Source organism: Carassius auratus, chromosome 32 (assembly GCF_003368295.1).
Source record: "Carassius auratus strain Wakin chromosome 32, ASM336829v1, whole genome shotgun sequence".
Classification (NCBI taxonomy): Eukaryota; Metazoa; Chordata; class Actinopteri; order Cypriniformes; family Cyprinidae; genus Carassius; species Carassius auratus.
The window spans coordinates 32,819,125-32,836,993 of NC_039274.1; the positions used below are offsets into that span (position 1 = coordinate 32,819,125).

General features: G+C 37.1%; 2 protein-coding genes, 1 long non-coding RNA gene and 1 pseudogene across 8 annotated transcripts in view; all 4 read right to left on the reverse strand.

Annotated features, from left to right (window-relative positions):
- The window catches only part of LOC113052442 (4F2 cell-surface antigen heavy chain-like), a 6,685-nt pseudogene extending 5,770 nt beyond the window's left edge, over positions 1–915 (reverse strand).
- The window catches only part of LOC113052201 (cytidine deaminase-like), a 13,754-nt gene extending 1,969 nt beyond the window's left edge, over positions 1–11,785 (reverse strand). Inside the window, exons 1-6 of one of the 6 annotated variants that reach the window (XM_026216585.1) lie at positions 11,414–11,785; positions 11,004–11,114; positions 10,786–10,897; positions 10,640–10,697; positions 10,378–10,508; positions 7,318–7,430 (exon numbers count right to left, since the gene is read on the reverse strand). In XM_026216585.1, coding sequence (XP_026072370.1) covers positions 10,395–10,508; positions 10,640–10,697; positions 10,786–10,897; positions 11,004–11,114; positions 11,414–11,420 — 402 coding nt within the window. In that variant the 5' untranslated portion in view covers positions 11,421–11,785 and the 3' untranslated portion in view covers positions 7,318–7,430; positions 10,378–10,394. Of the gene's footprint in view, positions 1–7,317; positions 7,431–10,101; positions 10,509–10,639; positions 10,698–10,785; positions 10,898–11,003; positions 11,134–11,413 lie in introns of those variants that run through there. The other 5 variants (XR_003276992.1, XM_026216584.1, XM_026216588.1 and 2 more) reach the window with 5 other exon arrangements.
- LOC113052200 (4F2 cell-surface antigen heavy chain-like) lies at positions 1,438–7,416 on the reverse strand. The gene is made up of 9 exons (XM_026216583.1): positions 7,312–7,416; positions 6,756–6,966; positions 5,340–5,527; positions 4,191–4,361; positions 3,522–3,610; positions 2,700–2,830; positions 2,207–2,519; positions 2,065–2,127; positions 1,438–1,960 (listed from the first exon to the last, which is right to left on the reverse strand). Exons 2-9 carry the CDS (start codon positions 6,944–6,946, stop codon positions 1,613–1,615), a joined length of 1,494 nt encoding a protein of 497 aa, XP_026072368.1. The 5' UTR covers positions 6,947–6,966; positions 7,312–7,416; the 3' UTR covers positions 1,438–1,612.
- Positions 11,786–12,134: 349 nt separating the features above from the next.
- Positions 12,135–15,786, reverse strand: LOC113052203 (uncharacterized). The gene is made up of 8 exons (XR_003276993.1): positions 15,707–15,786; positions 15,524–15,606; positions 15,271–15,321; positions 14,960–15,172; positions 13,050–13,931; positions 12,851–12,901; positions 12,478–12,669; positions 12,135–12,349 (listed from the first exon to the last, which is right to left on the reverse strand). It is a non-coding gene; the product is annotated as an uncharacterized LOC113052203 (long non-coding RNA).
- Positions 15,787–17,869: the final 2,083 nt, after the last annotated feature.

Consider the following 17,869-nt stretch of genomic DNA (forward strand, 5'->3'; position numbering starts at 1 on the left):
ACTTGAACTGAATTGAATTGAATTGCTCTGCGTGATGCCCTGCAGGGGTCTGGGTGGACCTTCCTAAGCCTGACTGATCCTGCTCTACAGAAAATGACAGACCTCAAGCAGATGGTTTTATCTATTTTTTCCCCAAGTGTGTTTATTTTTAATGCTTGAGGAGCCAGTAGGATTGTGTTTGAGAAGATGCAGAATTGCCCTTCATTGCAATCCTGGCCACTAGTTTTCTGTATGAACTGTGTATGTGAATGTCTTTTTGGAGACAATTTTGTACCTCACAGAACTTTTCACTAAACAGTTTTTTCTTAGTGTGATGAACATCAAAAAAAAATCTAAATAACCTTTAACTACTAAATATAAATTTTTGTGCATTGAAAAGTTTCCATGGATGTTAAAGGATCTTCATGGAACCATCAATGAAAATAAAGAAACTTTATTTTTATGAGGGTTGTATGAATTACAATGCAGTTTATAGTAAAACTTCGTTTTTAACTATTTTATCTGATACATGTGTGTTGCCAATTATAATAAACAATTATTTTGTTTAAAAACACAAGTAAAGTAAATAACAAAAATTTACAAAATACAGTATGCTATAAAGTTTTCCATGTAGATATTACACATACAAGACAGCACATGTGCTTATAAATTATTGTACAGATAATTATTGATAACTAAATAGGCTTTTGGATTTATATAATATGACGGTATAACAATTATTATGGGCTTTTTAGGCAAATTATATTAATTTATTTGCATTGTTAAAAACGTTGCTGATTTGTAAAAACAAGGTTAAACGTTTATAAACGTTCTTAGTTAATGTGCTAAATGTAATTGGGCTTGCATGTTGAGGACATAAAGTGCCCTCTAGTGGCAGTTTGTGAATGGACTGACCACCTCGATCCTTTCCACCATCTTTTGTGAGAAACGTGACACATTTCTTCGCGATTCATGGATGAATAAGGAACAAGGTTTATTTAAAATAGAAATTAGAACAATAGAATTTAAAGAACTTTATAATGCAAGTCTTATGATTTATTTAATTATTCGTTTTTATTGATTTAATACTTGTTGCAGAATAAAAGTACTAATTTCTTTACAAAAAACTAAACAAATAAAATAAAATTGTCGCCCCCATCATTTGAATGACAATGTCATTTTTTTGTGGTAAATGTTTGCATGCACAGAATATTCTTTTTGCATATTATATTATAGTTTGTAGATTTTATTAACTGTTTTCAAAGAAAAAGTCTGGTATTTAGCTATTTTAACACTTAACATTAAAATGTTTCTCTTAAATTATGTTAAGGAATTGTGTCCTAAAACAACAATGTAAATTAATTCAAGAGGGAACCATTTTCGTTTGATATACTGTAAGCATTGACTGCACCAGTGTAAGAAAGTGGATCCAGTTTCACACAAAACACAAAACATAACTTTAGTACTCATTTCATTTTTTATTATATCTTTAGATCTACATGTCTCTGTACGAAGATCAACTTATATATCCTATACATAAACTGTAACAACTCTTTCACAGCTTAGTCTTTCCAAACCTGTGCACAGTGTTGAAATTCATCTGAGACATAAAGGACTGTCTGTGTCCGTGTGGCTAGCCAGGAAAAGCATAAGACAACAGAACAGCCTGTTTTGGCCCAAGCTCTAATTTCTCTATTGACACTGTACTACCAACAGCTAGATTCTGTGTATCTGTGGAAGCACAGACTCGAGCCTCAGCGGGCAGGTCACTATTGGTCAGGGTCATGGTAACAGAGTCACTTCCCCAGTTTAAGGCTACCAGGAAGCGTTCGCTCTGGTCCCAAAAGCGGAGAAATGCTAATGAAGTGGATGAATTGTAAAGGCTGACATATTCTCCATGCAGAAGCGATCGCTCTTTTACTTTCAGATCACTGAGTGTTTTAAAGAAGTCTCGCACTGCGATACGCTCCTCCTGTACAGTCTGAGTCAAAATAACAAAAGAAAGAAACAGAGTGTGTTTTTAAAATCTGCAACTGCTAGAGTGCTATGTATAGCAAATGTGAAAATGTGAAAATGAAAATCTACCTTTGCTGTTGCATTGTCATCTTCTGCATGACTTTCAAGTTCCCACATTTCTTCAGGTTTCTCCTGTATAAGTGTTATTATGTCAGGTTTGATCAAAATCTTAATTTTCAGTTTAATATACAAGACAGGGTGCTCTACTCACCCCAGCCTTCAGTCCGACCTCATCTCCAGCGCTGAACACAGGTGTACCCGGGAGGGTGAACAGCAGCATTTGATAGAGCCTTACAGGCACTGCTGGAGTTCTGGAGGCAAGAGAACCCCGAGTCCGTCCACTCAGACTCCAGCCCAGACTCGTCTGCAGGTGACTGGAGTAGAGTAACTGTATCTCCTTGGCCTGTTTTTCACCGGGCTCTGCCAGATCAGGCAGTCCAGTCAAGAGCAGGTCAACACTCAACCGGTTCAGCAGATGAGAGACGTCATCCACGGAGAGACCGGTGACTGATCCCATCAGAGCTCTGAAAGTCATGGGGAGAAAGAGATGGAGACATCTGAGTACCCTGAAGTCAGGCTGTGTCTGTTTTCACTAGCTGTGATCAGCATCCAAATCTGGCCACCAGGTGTCTCTGTTCTACTAAACAAATGTCCTCCTTACAAATTCCAATAACTACCAAACTTCAAAAACTTCCACAGCATACCGTTTTTTGGTCCCATCTGTTTTGTTGAATGTGTCTTGAACAGATTGCCAGGCTTCTGTGTTTGTGAAGTTGTTCAGATGAGATATGAAGATGCCGTCCACCCCCTTCTTCAGCCAGTATATGCAGGTTTCCTATAATAAAAATGGAGAATGAAACAAATAAATCTGTTTATATGGCTAAGCATTGATTAATAAAATATTGTTATATTAATTACATTACTCATAATAGTAAAACAAACTTTTAAAGTCCATTTACACTATAGTTAAACAATTTTAAGTTAGCAAGAGTTATTTATATAATCTAAACAAAGTTTTATTTATTTGATCAAAAATAAAGTAAAAACGGCAGCCTAGTAAAATAATATTACAATTTAAAATAGTCTGTTTTCTATTTAAATGTATTTGAAAAAATTGTTTATTCATGTGATGGCAAAGCTGAATTTTCAGCAGGCTTTACTCCAGTCTTCAATGTCACATTATCATTCAGAATGGCTAATTTAGTACTCAGAAGAGTTTTCTTATTATCATTAATATTGAAAGTATTTGTAAGGCTTAATATTGTTGCAGAAACTATGATAAACTTTCCCTGATTTTCTTTTTTTTTTTTTTTTTTTTTTTTTACAATTTAGAATTCTTAATTGACACTTCTGATAAATTTTAATTTTAATCATTGCTGAATGGGAGTAATTCATTTATTTATTTATTATTATTATTTGTATCTAATATCAGGAGATATGTTTTTTCTCACTCCGGTCCCTTTATCCATCTCTAACTCTTTAGTTGTTTTCTCAAATTAACTGACTGTCAATATATCAGCACTTACTTTGAGTCGCTCAGCAACAGAAGCAGTGTTGTTGACCCAGGCTGAAACTCCCTGATAATCGGGTGTTAGATCCAGCACTATGGAGATTCCTGAGAGGGAGACAGGAAAACAAGTAGAAAGAAGGAAAAAGGCAGAGGGGAGAGTCAACAAAACTAGAAGGCTGTTAAATGATCTTTCTAGAATTGATCTTTCCCGACAAAAACAAAAGGCTAATGTTTGCCTCATATTTGAAGGTTTTATTTGAAGGCACATGGCTTTATTTACTGGGAACCACAGGGATGTTTCTGCTAAACCAACACAACTGTGTTTGAGCTAGTGAATCAGTTCCAAGCCAGTCCTCTTGTACTGTCTCTAAAATAGCATAATTCATTCAATGTGCCCTAAAATGGTTTGTGGGGAGTTTTTCGTTTTCTAGGATATTTTGGTTTGTTTTAATATATTTCTAATGATAAATAAATAAATAGTTTCAAATAATGCTACATATTCACTATAAGAAAAAAGACAGGAGGTCAGAGGTTAAACTGACAGTTCACTGCTATTTCAGACAACCTTCTTCTAAAACAGAAGAACAGGAGCTTAATGATAAGGTCTATGCAGTGTTTTCTGATTTCAAAATAGGTCACTGGATAAGCAAGGTTTTACTTTGAGGTAACAAACAAATGAGGTCACCTTTTCTGTGTGCTCTTTCCAGCAGAGAAATCATTTGATCAATCAATTTCTCAGGGCCAAATTCAGAGCTAATGGAAGCTAGATTCTGGTCTGCTTGCACAGTGTGTATCGGACCCAAAACAAGCCCCTTCACCTTCATCTGGTTCAGATAGTCCAGTTTCTCCTCCACTCCTACAGACAGAATGAAAGACAAAACAAAACAAAAAAAAGTTTAGGAGAGGAAGAGCATGTGAATGAGAGATCAGCACACTGATCTATAATATAATATAATATTATTTAGTTATATATATAGATCAGTGGATCAGCATCAGTTAAGGTGCTTCCTTTTTCTCCAGCCACAGAGTTCAGGACAGTCTTTCAATTATTATCTGCTTTGATTATTTAACCACAGTACTTAGCATGTACAACTGAAGATATCATGGTTCATAGTCACTGTACTTGATAATCTTAATCTATAATGTAGATTGTCTACAAAAATGGTGTGTGTGTGTGTGTGTGTGTGTGTGGGCATGTTTTTGTGACATATCAGGACACAACTCTGTATAATGACATGAGTATGACACAGGTATTACAAGGAGAGGGTGACTTATGAGGACATAACCCATGTCCCCATTTTTCAAAACGCTTATAAATCATACAGAATGAGTTTTTTTTGAGAAAGTAAAAATGCACAAAGTTTCCTGTGAGGGTTAGGGTTAGGGTTGGTGAAGGGCGATAGAAGATACAGATTCTACATTTTAAAAACCATTACGCCTATGGGATGTCCCCACTTTTCACAAAAACAACATGTGTGTGTGTGTTTGTGTGTGTGTACACTTCTGCAATATCGTAACGACAAACTCAGCCAAAAGTAGCGTGAAAAGCAGAAATGTGATGAGGGGGCAGAATCTTGCGTAGATCAGCAGATGGTTCCTCACATGAGTAAGTCACGAGACAGTCAGTCAGTTTTTGGCTTAGCTGCATTTTTCCTAATGCTGTCATAGCAAATATCTTAAATAAAGAGACTTGTACTTGACCCCTGTTGTGAACCTCTAGAAATTGTATATGTATAAAGTGGAAAGATTATGTTTTCCCATTTTTGTTTTAATGATTAACACAAATAAAAAGCAATAATCTAATGACTCAGATATTAAATGGAGAAATGTTCACCTTTTAGTCCATTTCCAGAAAAGGCATTAATGTCAGATATCTGGTACAGAAAACCTTTGTTCCACCAGTTCATCTCAGGAATGGGTTTACAGCGTGGGGCCTGTACTATGATGACTATTGCTCCTGCTAACATGCCAATCCAGCCAAGCCAGAATAAAACCAGCAAGACCCAACGAGTCCGAACCATCCTGCAGAAAATATGCAAATGTATGTTAGACAGACAGACAGACAGGCAGATAGACAGACAGACAGACAGACAGACAGACAGACAGACAGACAGAAAGACAGAAAGACAGACAGGCAGATAGACAGACAGACAGGCAGATAGACAGACAGACAGACAGAGACAGACAGACAGACAGACAGACAGACAGACAGACAGAGAAAGAGACAGACAGACAGACAGGCAGGAAGACAGACAGACAGACAGACAGAAAGAAAGACAGACATGCAGATAGACAGACAGACAGACAGACAGAGACAGACAGACAGACAGACAGACAGACAGACAGACAGAGACAGACAGACAGACAGACAGACAGACAGACAGACAGAAAGACAGGCAGGAAGACAGACAGACAGACAGGCAGACAGACAGAAAGACAGACAGGCAAACAGACAGGCCGACAGACAGACAGACAGACAGACAGACAGACAGACAGACAGAAAGACAGACATACAGACAGACAGAAAGACAGACAGGCAGACAGACAGACAGACAGACAGAGACAGACAGACAGACAGACAGACAGACAGAGACAGACAGACAGACAGAAAGACAGGCAGGAAGACAGACAGACAGACAGACAGACAGAAAGACAGACAGGCAAACAGACAGGCCGACAGACAGACAGACAGACAGACAGGCAAACAGACAGGCCGACAGATAGGCAGATAGGCAGACAGACAGACAGACAGAAAGACAGACAGACAGACAGACAGACAGGCAGACAGATAGACAGACAGACATACAGACAGACAGAAAGACAGACAGGCAGACAGACAGACAGACAGACAGACAGGCAAACAGACAGGCCGACAGACAGACAGATAGGCAGATAGGCAGGCAGACAGACAGACAGACAGACAGACAGGCAGACAGATAGACAGACAGACAGACAGACAGACATACAGACAGACAGACAGACAGACAGACAGGCAGGCAGACAGACAGACAGACAGACAGAGACAGACAGACAGACAGAGACAGACAGACAGACAGACAGACAGAAAGACAGGCAGGAAGACAGACAGACAGACAGGCAGACAGACAGAAAGACAGACAGGCAAACAGACAGGCCGACAGACAGACAGACAGACAGACAGACAGGCAAACTGACAGGCCGACAGACAGACAGATAGGCAGACAGACAGACAGACAGACAGACAGACAGACAGACAGAAAGACCAACATACCCGGCTGTGTTGGCGACTTTCATTAACTCCTCTTTGGAGAGTCCCGTAAATTTGACCTCGTTTTCCTCTGGCACTATAACCTTTACGCAGCCGTTTTTCTCGGTGCCTGTCGGACTTTCTCCGGTCATCGGCTGTTTTTCCTGATCCATCTCGTTCAGTTCTACTTCCTTCATGTCGTCGTCTTTATTCATGTTTGATGGTAGTTTCAGTGCTGTCGGTTGAGTGGAAAATAAGATCATTGGAAAAAAAGAAAATGACCCCAAACACATCAAAAGTCTAGGACACAATTTCACATAGGCTACTATATGTATTTTATTCCGAATTAATTGAAATATATGAAAATATTTAGGCTACTTATTTAGACCTAATAGTTAAAAACGTTGTTCACAACAGTTCGCGACCCAATTCAGAAACAGAACCATCAAATATTTTGAACAAATTTTACATAAGTTTACAGAAGGTAGCTACCATATTATTTTACGTTTTCTCAGATTTTTTATGTAACACTATTTATATTCTTAATAAATGAATGAATGAATGCATGAATGAGACATACCAGCACAAAGAAGAAGCTTCCGTTTCAAAAAAGATTCCCGATGATAATCTGCACAGAAGCTGGATCTGACGCTCAGTCTGGTTTATATAGTCCCGACTCCACTTGCTTCCGCCCATTCGCTGAAGAGGAATTAAACGAACTTTGCCATTGATAAGACCACTTGATTGATTCAGCAGCTTCATCTAACAGCGCGGTTTTTTTTTAAAGTTACGCTACAATCACGACTGTAATTCAGGCAGAGTTCCTGCAGAGATTCAACCTTAAACGCTCCCGTTCCAAATCCTGAGCGCATCACTGAGCCCGAGCTCACTTGAGTGAACTGTAATTCATTCCACAAACATGCCCATGAGAACCAATACTCTCCTTAATGAAAAACATGAGTAAAGTGGAAAAATTGTGCTTTCTCATATACAGACGGTCTTGAGATTGTTCTGATCAGAATAGCTTATAAAGTGCAAGACTGAATCGTCTTCTAATGCATTTACTGCCACAATCTTTCATAAAACATCTGGTTGAACTGTAACAAAAGCTTAAGCACACACAGGATGAATCTTTTGATCAAGTGGCTGTTGATAAGAGAAAAGTAACCATCCTTTTTTTCCCCTCCACAACTTTTCATAATCTTTTAAAAATACAGATCATCTAAATTGCAATTTCACTATTATGTATGTGAAATAGCTTTTAATTTCACTTCTTTAAAAAAAAAAAAGAATCACATGATGGCTTGTTTCATATGAATGTAGATGCAAACACAAACAAAGGTTTCATTTCATGTATCTGCTTTGTCTTTTGGTTTCCACTATTTTGAATGCCTCTGTATTCTGGTGGGGGGATTTTAAGATTTTACAGGGTTAAGTTGTGTGTACAGTACACACATAGTGTGCTTTCTTGTGAATGCAATTATGGGAACAAAAAAGAAGGAATTCTTAAGTGCCTCATGGTAGGTATACTTTCCCTAGTAGCATTGGATTAGCATGGAAGTTTTTTTTGCTGGATCATCACTGTGGTTGCTATCAGCAGCAATCTTGTCACACTGAACATTGTACTTCCAATGTACTTCCCTCTTTAGTCCTCAATTTGAATTTTTCTGAAAATGTATGTGATTCTTGTCAATACTTTTCATAATGCTTCATTTTAGTTCAGAAAACAAAAATACTCCTGACAAAGACATGTTTTTCGTTGTTGCTCTCTCACACCAACTAATGTTCACTTTCCATCTCAGTCTACCAAAAGAACAATGTGTGAGTGTTTTTCCTATGTGATAACACAGTATCTTAGCCCCCTCTGGCTCACAGTGAGGAGAATTTCAAATAGTCCCGGGACAGCAGGGTCATAGGGATTACCAATAATTTTCTCTACTAGGAAACTGTCTCCATCAAGCTGTGCTTTAAGGCATCCTGCATGTTCTATCTTACCAGTTAAAAGTTATTACTCCAGTCTTCAGTGTCACAAGATCCTTCAGAAATCATTTTAGTAGTCAAAAATTCACAATTTATTCACAGTTGAAAAATAATATTTAATATCTGTATATTTTAAGGAAACTTTTTTTTTAATTTTTCTTTTAGGATACTTTGATGCATAGAAAGTTCAAAAGAACAGCATTTTTTTTTTTAAATATAGATTTTAAAAAAAAAAATATTATAAAGATCTTTATTGTCACTTTTGATCAACGCATCCTTGCTAAATAAATTTTATTTACTTAAAAAAAAAGAAAATATTATTTACTTTTCACAAACTTTTGAAAGTACATGTGAATTGGGTCAACCAACAGACATCTGGCTAAATTGACCAGATTATTTCACACAGCCTCAATAGGTCTTTATGACAGCGTAACTTTATACTTTTGTATAAAAAAAAAGAAAAAAAGTTTAAACCATCTTTTAAAAATTCTCTCTAACTTTTTGTTTTACATTAAGAAAAGCCAAACAAGTCTATGCATTAAAAAAGCTGGTATACAATGAAACCTGTTTAAAGATTTCTGACCATTCTTAAGGCTGGTTCACACGGCAGGATAATTAGGCCGATTTTAGCCCCGATTCACCCCTTCCGACAATCTTAGGATGCTCCGATTATCGTAAAATAATCTGATCAAATATTCCTGCCGTGTGTGGTGTGTTAAGACTGCTCTCCTCTGCTCGGAAGAATGTCGGGACCGCTCCAATCTCAAATCAGGGATATCCAACATGTTGGATTTATTTTGCCCGATTTCTTCTCGTGTGTGGTGTCCCCCGAGGACAAACAATCACGCAGCCTGTGGACTGTGGCGTGTAGCCAATCAGAAAGCGAGGTGACGAGGCGGCGAGCAAGTACCGGGAAACAAAATCAAAACAGCCGGCCTATATAATATAACAAATATAACAAATACAAATAAAGTCGATGGGCATAACTACATCTACAACTGCAGTCCACCAGAGTACATGGAAACGAATATATGAACGTTATTTCAACGGTTATTAATCTGTGTAGTACGTAACAACATTTCTATGAGATGAAACAACAAATATCATGATGTAGCAAGTATAGTCCATGCTCGCGTTGTCTCCACCCTTTTTGACCATCGCCTTTTCTTGTTTTTCTTTTGTTTTGTTTTTTCCGTTAAAAACAAAGCACAAACTATGGCCACTGCACCCTCTTCTTCCGCCATGATTGTTTACTCTGAAGTCACGTTTGATCTCGAGGGATTTTGCGAGATTTCCCGTCTGACCTGGGAATGCTCGGGAGTCAATTCGGTTCGTGTGTGATGTGTTGATTTTGCCGTGTGGCTGCACACCACACACTGAACGACCAAAACTGTTAGACCGGTGATTTTTTATCGCCGTGTGTGGGGTCTCTCAGGTTTGGAAAATCGGCCGACAATTTTAAAATCGTCCCGTGTGAACCAGGCCTTAGGTACTACATCTTTTGAAGACTGCAGGGGTGTATGGTGCTCTATAGTGGGGACTGAGATGATGTTGTGACGGAAAGGCCTTCAGAAGCGGAAAACTTATGTACAGCGCACTTCACATTTTAATTCTTCATAGTAGGTATCAATCCTAAATTTAGATTAAAAAAATATATAATAATTACATTTGAGGGCAGTGCATTTAGTTCTTTTGCAGGTGAGCTGGGGTGAACGCTAAAGGCAAGAGCTCTCTGAGACTGGTCTTCTTATAGGTTCCATCTGGCTTAGTGAGGTAAACGTCCCATTCTGTGCCAAACTAAGACAACACAGAGTTGAAGAAGAAAAAAAAAGAGCAAGTGAGAGGAAAATATTTTAAAAAGCTGAGATAAATGAAAAAAATTCTAAAGTAATGACTGTCATTACATGTGATCAAATATGTAGCCATACCTCCATTAATACCTGTCGACAAGCACCGCAGGGTCCCACAAAACTATCTTTGATATCACTGTTGGTGAGATGAAAAGGATTCTTTAACATACTAAAAATATATTCTCTGTTCAGTAAGTCAGCCTGTATTGGAATATATGATATACCATGTGACAGCTATGGCTGTAAATCTTCGGTAGCCTTCTGCGACCGCTCTCTGTATTGCAGTTCTCTCCGCACATACAGTAAGGCCATAGGAGGCATTCTCAACATTGCAGCCTAAAACACATAAGTCATGAACACTCTGAGAGCATAAGATGATAAAATGCTGTAGAATCATGTTGGTTCAGTCAAATGAAATAAATAATCATGTGCATCGGCCTACCGGTGATAATGGCGCCCCCTGTCGTCAAAACGGCAGCACCGACTGGAAACCCGCTGTACGGACAGTAAGCCATTTCTCGTGCCTGCAAGCATTTTGCTACTAGTTCCGCAACTTATTCACAAAAGTTAAGCTCGTGCATGACGAAACAAAAAAAAAAAAGGACAAAACAACGGGAGAAAATAAAAAGGCGCATCAATATACAACTATACCACTGTTTTACTTAATGAAATATATCTTAAGACAAAACTAGCAATATACACACAACCCAGCAAGCCTTCATTGCTATTTTATCTCCTAAAAGTAACATGCACATGCCAAAACAAAGGCCTGTCAACTAGCAAACGTGCATTAAATTCAGGCTGCAAATCCGCATGCTTGTTTTACATGTATTGGATTAAATGTGCACCTACCGGCCATAACTAACCGTCTTGTTACCCTGGACTAGATATTTTCAAAATACACCGCAGTTTTATGAACAGTTGTTTTTACCTCGACAGAGATAACGACATTTCTTGGACGGGGGCTGTGACAGGACAACTGACCTCGAGCAATTGTTGTGGGCGGGGCAAAAACGACCCTAACAACCCTCTCAATTCATAAATACATGAAAAAATAAATAGTATTTTTAAATAGTTTAGCACGCGTTTTAATTTTGATATTTACAACTGTTCTCTATGAAAAAATATATACTGACATATAAAAAAAAAAATAAAAAAATAGAAGAATTTCTATTTTTCTATTTCTACTTTTAACCCTCTGGCCCTCACATAAAAAAATGGATTTTAAATGCTTTCACTCTATTTTAATGTGAACAATTGCATTTATAAAAAAAAAAAATGTAAATAAATAAAGAGATAAAAAAAATATGAATTCTAATGGAGAAAATAGCTAATTATAATTGTATAAATATTGCATAGTATCATAAAATTCCCTAAAAATCATATATAATAATAAAAAAATATTATTGAACAGAAATATATTACATTGGTTTTCCTGAAGAAGAAAAAAGTAACATTTCAAGGCTTCGGTCACTTTTAACCACGAAGAAGGTTAGTGTGATTCCCAAACGAAGATGGTCAGAGGGTTAAAAATGCATTTAATAAGATCACTCAGTATAAATAATACAGGGCATTTTCAGAGCATCACTGGAATTTATTGAGCATACTGCTCTATTGGTGAAGAAAGCATAGGTTTCAAAATTATATACAAACCAAAAAGACACAGTATGAACACACAAAGAAAGCCTAGATTGTTAATCCAAAATGCAAACAAATACAGGGTTCTCTGACAGTGGTCTCTGGTGGGAGCATAGTTGGGAGGATATATGGAGTAAATCCAGTAGGTACCTGAAAGAACAGAACGAGAACGCCATTGGTTTTAATTTCACTATTATTTATATATACATAAATAAGAATAAAGATGTTATATTGACACTGAGCTGACACTACCAGTAATGTAAATCTCTTTCCCTCACCAGCAAAGAACCAGCACACAATGAATATGAAGAGCATAAAGCTGAAGGCACTGCAGAACCGTGCCAGTAGACAGTCATCCAAAGTGTTCCTCAGGTACATGACCAACAGTAAAAGCAAACCAGTCACTCCAGCCACAGTCACATAGATGGAGAGGTTTGGCTGAACAGGGCACTCATGAAAATGACTTGCTCCTAGAAACATTAATCCAAACAGCCATATGTAAAAAAATAGAATAAAAAAAGGCTTCTAGTGGTGCGATAAAGCTTCTCCTCTTCTTTGGTAATTGATATACACTTATTAATTAAAAGCAAGCATTTACAGCACTTATCATCTTTTCAATATTTTATACTGTAAACAAAAACTGCTCTTTACCTAATCCAGTAGCTGTTATTAAAATCATCCATGCAATCATGTTTATCATCACTGGAAAAAAAAAAAAGAAGAGTTGTATTATTATTATTATTTTTTGGTTTATTGGTGATTGGGGAAATTATATATATATATATATATATATATATATAGTATACACACACACACACACACCATTTTAAAGCTTTCTTGATATTCTTACCAATTAAAGATTTTCTGGCAGCTGTCTCCGTAGTCTCCATCTTCAATAATTTCTTAAATAGTTCATAAGAATGTAATTTTTATATTAGAAAAATAAATAAAATAAAATAAAAATGGCCTCATAGGCTTTCAAATATGAGGAGAACTCTCCCAAAATTAGCTTTATTGTGAAGATGTGAACAGAATATTGAAGTTAAAGCGGACAGAGCTGCTCGGAGTCAACCAGTATGTTTTCACAGCTCTGTGGTCAGCAGACTCAGCCAGTAGCTTTAAAACACTTCCTTTGGCAAAATGTTGAGAAACTGTTTTTGCAAACCCAAACTGAAGCAGAGCAACCACCTTTTTGCCTCTATGTACATTTTTATTTATATATAAAAAAAAATAGGTTAACAAAATTTGAGTAGTATGAATATTACACATTGCGGTGACAGTTTATATTGGATTTATATTGATATTTTTCAAGTCTAGGCCTTGATTTTGAACTGGAGGTAAATATATAATTATACAGGTGATCTCAAAAAAGCTGATTTTCTGTAGCCCTGTACTAGAAAATAGGATATAATATCAAGGTCATGGATTTGATTCTTGGGGAACACACTGATCAAATGTATAATTAAATTGTGATTTAAATTAAATCATGCATATTCCAAAATATCTAATGCTTGTTGCTGAGAGTTTGAAGCCAATGACTGTGGCCTTTGGCAAGTATTCTTTACACAGATATAAAGCACTGAACATCCACTACACAGCAGCAGGACAGCCAAACAGCCATAACAGACTGTATTCAACCAGAATGCAAAGAGGTAGAGAGTTTTGTTGCAGTAGTTCTGTCCATTTGTTGGGTCATAACTTGGAGGATGTACAGAATATATCCAGACACTCCCTGGAATACACAGAGAGAACTTTTCAGTGGAGTTAAATATTAATTTGATATCTGTGAAATTTAAACAACAAAATTAATATTCTTTTTTTATGTCCTTCTATATTTTACATTTATTTTTGCTAATATTTTCCAGTTTAATTTAAAGAGTAGTCCACCGATCGTCAAACAGCTTGTTACAATGTAGTTTAGGTAAATGGACAAAGTGTATTATTTTTCTAAGATATCTGCACAGAGATATTCATGTCAGCAAAAGTCTGCTGGACTTTTGTGAAAACTGCAGCTTGTACTTCTGCATTTTTGTATTCCCTGTTCTTAAGCCTTATGGGTATTATGGGTGTTGAAGTTTTCCTACCTTTTAGCCACAGACATTTTCCCTCTGTGACACCAATTAAAAAAAGAAATTAAAGGCCAATTTTGCCAGTTTGTAAATTATGCCTTGGCATTATGGCACTAGACTACACATTTTATTTTTTAACCGCAGAGAATGTTTAACCTTCTTTCACATGCATTTCTACATTATTTTTCCTTTAAAATATCATCACCCCTCCTTCTGTAACTCTTGTTTGACAAATATGTGACCCTGGACCACAAAACTTAAGTGTCTTAAGTCTTAAGTGTCAATTTTTCTAAATTATCTTTCCATTGATGTATGGTTTGTAGGAATGGTCAACACGTGGCCGAGATACAACTATTTGAAAACCTGGAATCTGAGGGTGACAAAAAAAAAAAAAAAAAAAAAAAAAAATTAAATATCACTTTTAAAAGTTGTCCAAATTAAGTTCTCAGCAATGCATATTACAAATCAAAAATTAAGCTTAGATATATTTATGGTAGGAAACATACAAAACATTTTCATGGAACATAATAGCCTATTTGCTTAATATCCTAATGATTTTTGGCATTAAAAAAAATAAAAACATAAAAAAATTATTTTCACCATAAAATGTTTTTTTTTTTTTTGGCTATTGCTAAAAATATACCCCAGCGACTTAAGACTGGTTTTGTGGTCCAGGGTCACATATACTCACCTGTGATGAACCAGCAGACAACAAATAGGTAGAGGATAGCGCTGACGGAGATGATCAGGATAGACAACAGCAGCAACTCAAAGGCATCCTTTGCAAGTGTACCACACAATAAGCCCAGGCTTACTATCAGAACAAGCAAAACAAATACACCAAATACTATAAGGTAGACTGGGATGTAGGGCTGGACAGGACAGTCTCTCAGAAAGTAAGCCCCTAAAAAACAAAAAAAAAACAAAGGCAGGTTTGGTTTACAAAGGCAATGTTTCTAGCACAGACAACAGTGAACAATGAGGTAAAAATGCATGATTTACCAATTCCAGTGGCAGCAATTATAACCCCCAGAACAACAACAGTCAGTAAAGCTGAAAAATAAACAGATTGCTCAGACAATAATAATGTTTACATACTTTGCCAAGTATACACTAAAATTAGAAACATTTGTGAGAGAGAGAGAGAGAGAGAGAGAGAGAGAGAGAGAGAGAGAGAGAGAGAGAGAGAGAGAGAGAGAGAGAGAGAGAGAGAGGTTATATTAGTTTAACAGATAAAAAGACATCATATTCTTACCAAACAGTGATGTTAAAAATGGTGATGGCTTTGAATCGTCCATTCTCAGAATATATGATAGTTGCTGAATATGAACTATTACTCTGTTTAAAAATAAGAAAATATAAGATATCATTAGACATTAAACTATGTTGATTATTAAAATGGAATACATGGCTCTAAGGATCATTAAAAGTCCCTCACTTCAGCGTAAATGTTGACAAAAGTTTACTCTTGCATCTCCTGTCAGGCTTTAAACAGCATAACTGTGTAGTGTGTTCACCTCATAACATTAAGAATGGTGAAATTCTTCTCGATCTGTCTTACTGAAAGTAGCTAGGATTTCCAGTATTTCCTAACTTACAATAAACCCCTTGAGTCAAACCTAGCGTTATGTTACATCAGAGTGAAACTCGTTTCCGCGGTGAGCCACATGCTTTCCACTATGAAGCGGTCTTATTAAAGCGAAAGGAAACATTTCATTTCTAATTAGCCTCAACCAAAACCGTCAGTGAGATCTTGGTGTTATTGTAAAAGGACCTCAAGAGAAGTAACACACTAACGATGACATTAAATTGGCAGTAAAGACATTTACAATATTACAATACACTACCATTTCAAATAAATGCTGTCCTTATCTAATCTAAATCAGCATGTTAGAATCAGAGATTCACACACAAACATTTTACAATTGCTCTAATTAACTGATTTCTTGCTTGAGCATAAAGTACTTCTTTAAAACCACTGAAAACCTTGTTGAAAACCTGAAAATGACCCCAGACTTTCAAACGAAAGTGTCTTCTGCTTTTCCAAATTGCGCAAAATTGTTTGCATGTGAAATCTTCTGCTTTCTCCTCAGTAGCCTTTATCTGAGAAATGACATTACCAGCTGGATATATGCATCTTGTATATAGCACAATATTGTCTTATATGACCCTGTAATATATTGTGCTAGGAAGTGGTTAGGAGAGATGAACGACAGACACATACTCTGCAAGCGTACTTGTTGTTACTGAGAACTCCTGCTCAATAACAGGCCATACACGTACATTCAGAAGGGGCGTGGTTTACATAAATCACACTCAGAAAAATCTATTACACTCCTTCCCCATTAGATTTGAACATCTTCCTTACAACCTAAACAGCTTGGAAACTACTTATGTATTTATTTCTTTACTGTAACAGAAAAAAAACAAATGGCTTCCAACCATTTAGATGAAAGTATTACAAAATAATATAACAAAATATATTACAACAGCTGTAATATATATATCTTAGGCTCAATGATTGGCATGGAACAGTCACCAACGGTATGAAAATTCAATAGTCCTCTGTTATCATCAATGACACTTGAATTTGGGATCTCTAACACACCAGGCATGGGGGATCCTTCTGCAGTGTTTCTGGGCAACATATGGTCCACATGGATAGTGTGCCTTCTCTGACCCTCCTGCACGACATAACTTACAGGACCCTTTCGCTCAATCACTGTTGCACTCAACCATTTCTTCTGTCCTCCTCTGAAATTTCGGACACATACTGATTCTTCCTCCACAAAGGATCTTAGGACTCATCTTCCAAGATCATGTTGTTTCTTTTGTTCCAGCTGTTTTCCTTGAACCAACTTTGCTAGACCAGGCTTCAACAGTGAAAAACGTGTCCGGATGTGACATTTTAGAAATAGCTCTGCTGGTGTTTTTCCAGTTACGGTATGAGGTGTAGACTGATACATTATCAAGAAATTGCCAATATATGCTTGAGTGAAAGCATCTTCTTACCATGTTTTTCACAAACATTTTTCAGAAGTGAGTGTTTAAGTATCTATACAGATCTTTCTGCAGCACCATTTGAGGCCGGATGATAGGCTGGGGACCTGTGTAGGTTTTATTCCATTTCCCTTTAGGAAATCAATGAACTCAGAAGACACAAGCTGTGGCCCATTATCGGAGACCACCTCCTCTGGTATCCCATATGCTGCAAACCAATTCTCGCAGTGCATCGATGGTGAGTGAGGAGGTGACTGATGACATTGGCACCACCTCTAACCATTTTGAATGAGTGTCGATCACTACTAGAAAGAACCGCTTGTCTTTTTCTGCAAAATCAATGTGGATCCTATACCATGGCCTGTCAGGCCATCTCCAAGGATGAAGGGGTGCTCCTGCAGGTGAATTTTGAACTGCCAGACAGCAGCTACAGCTGCGCACTCTCTCTTCAATGCAGCCATCTAATCCTGGCCACCACAGGTAACTACGAGCGATGGTCTTCATACAGCAGATTCCTGGATGCTCATTGTGTAGCTCGTCCACTTAGTCTTGAACAATATTTGGGTGGAATTATAACACGCATTCCCACAACACACAGCCT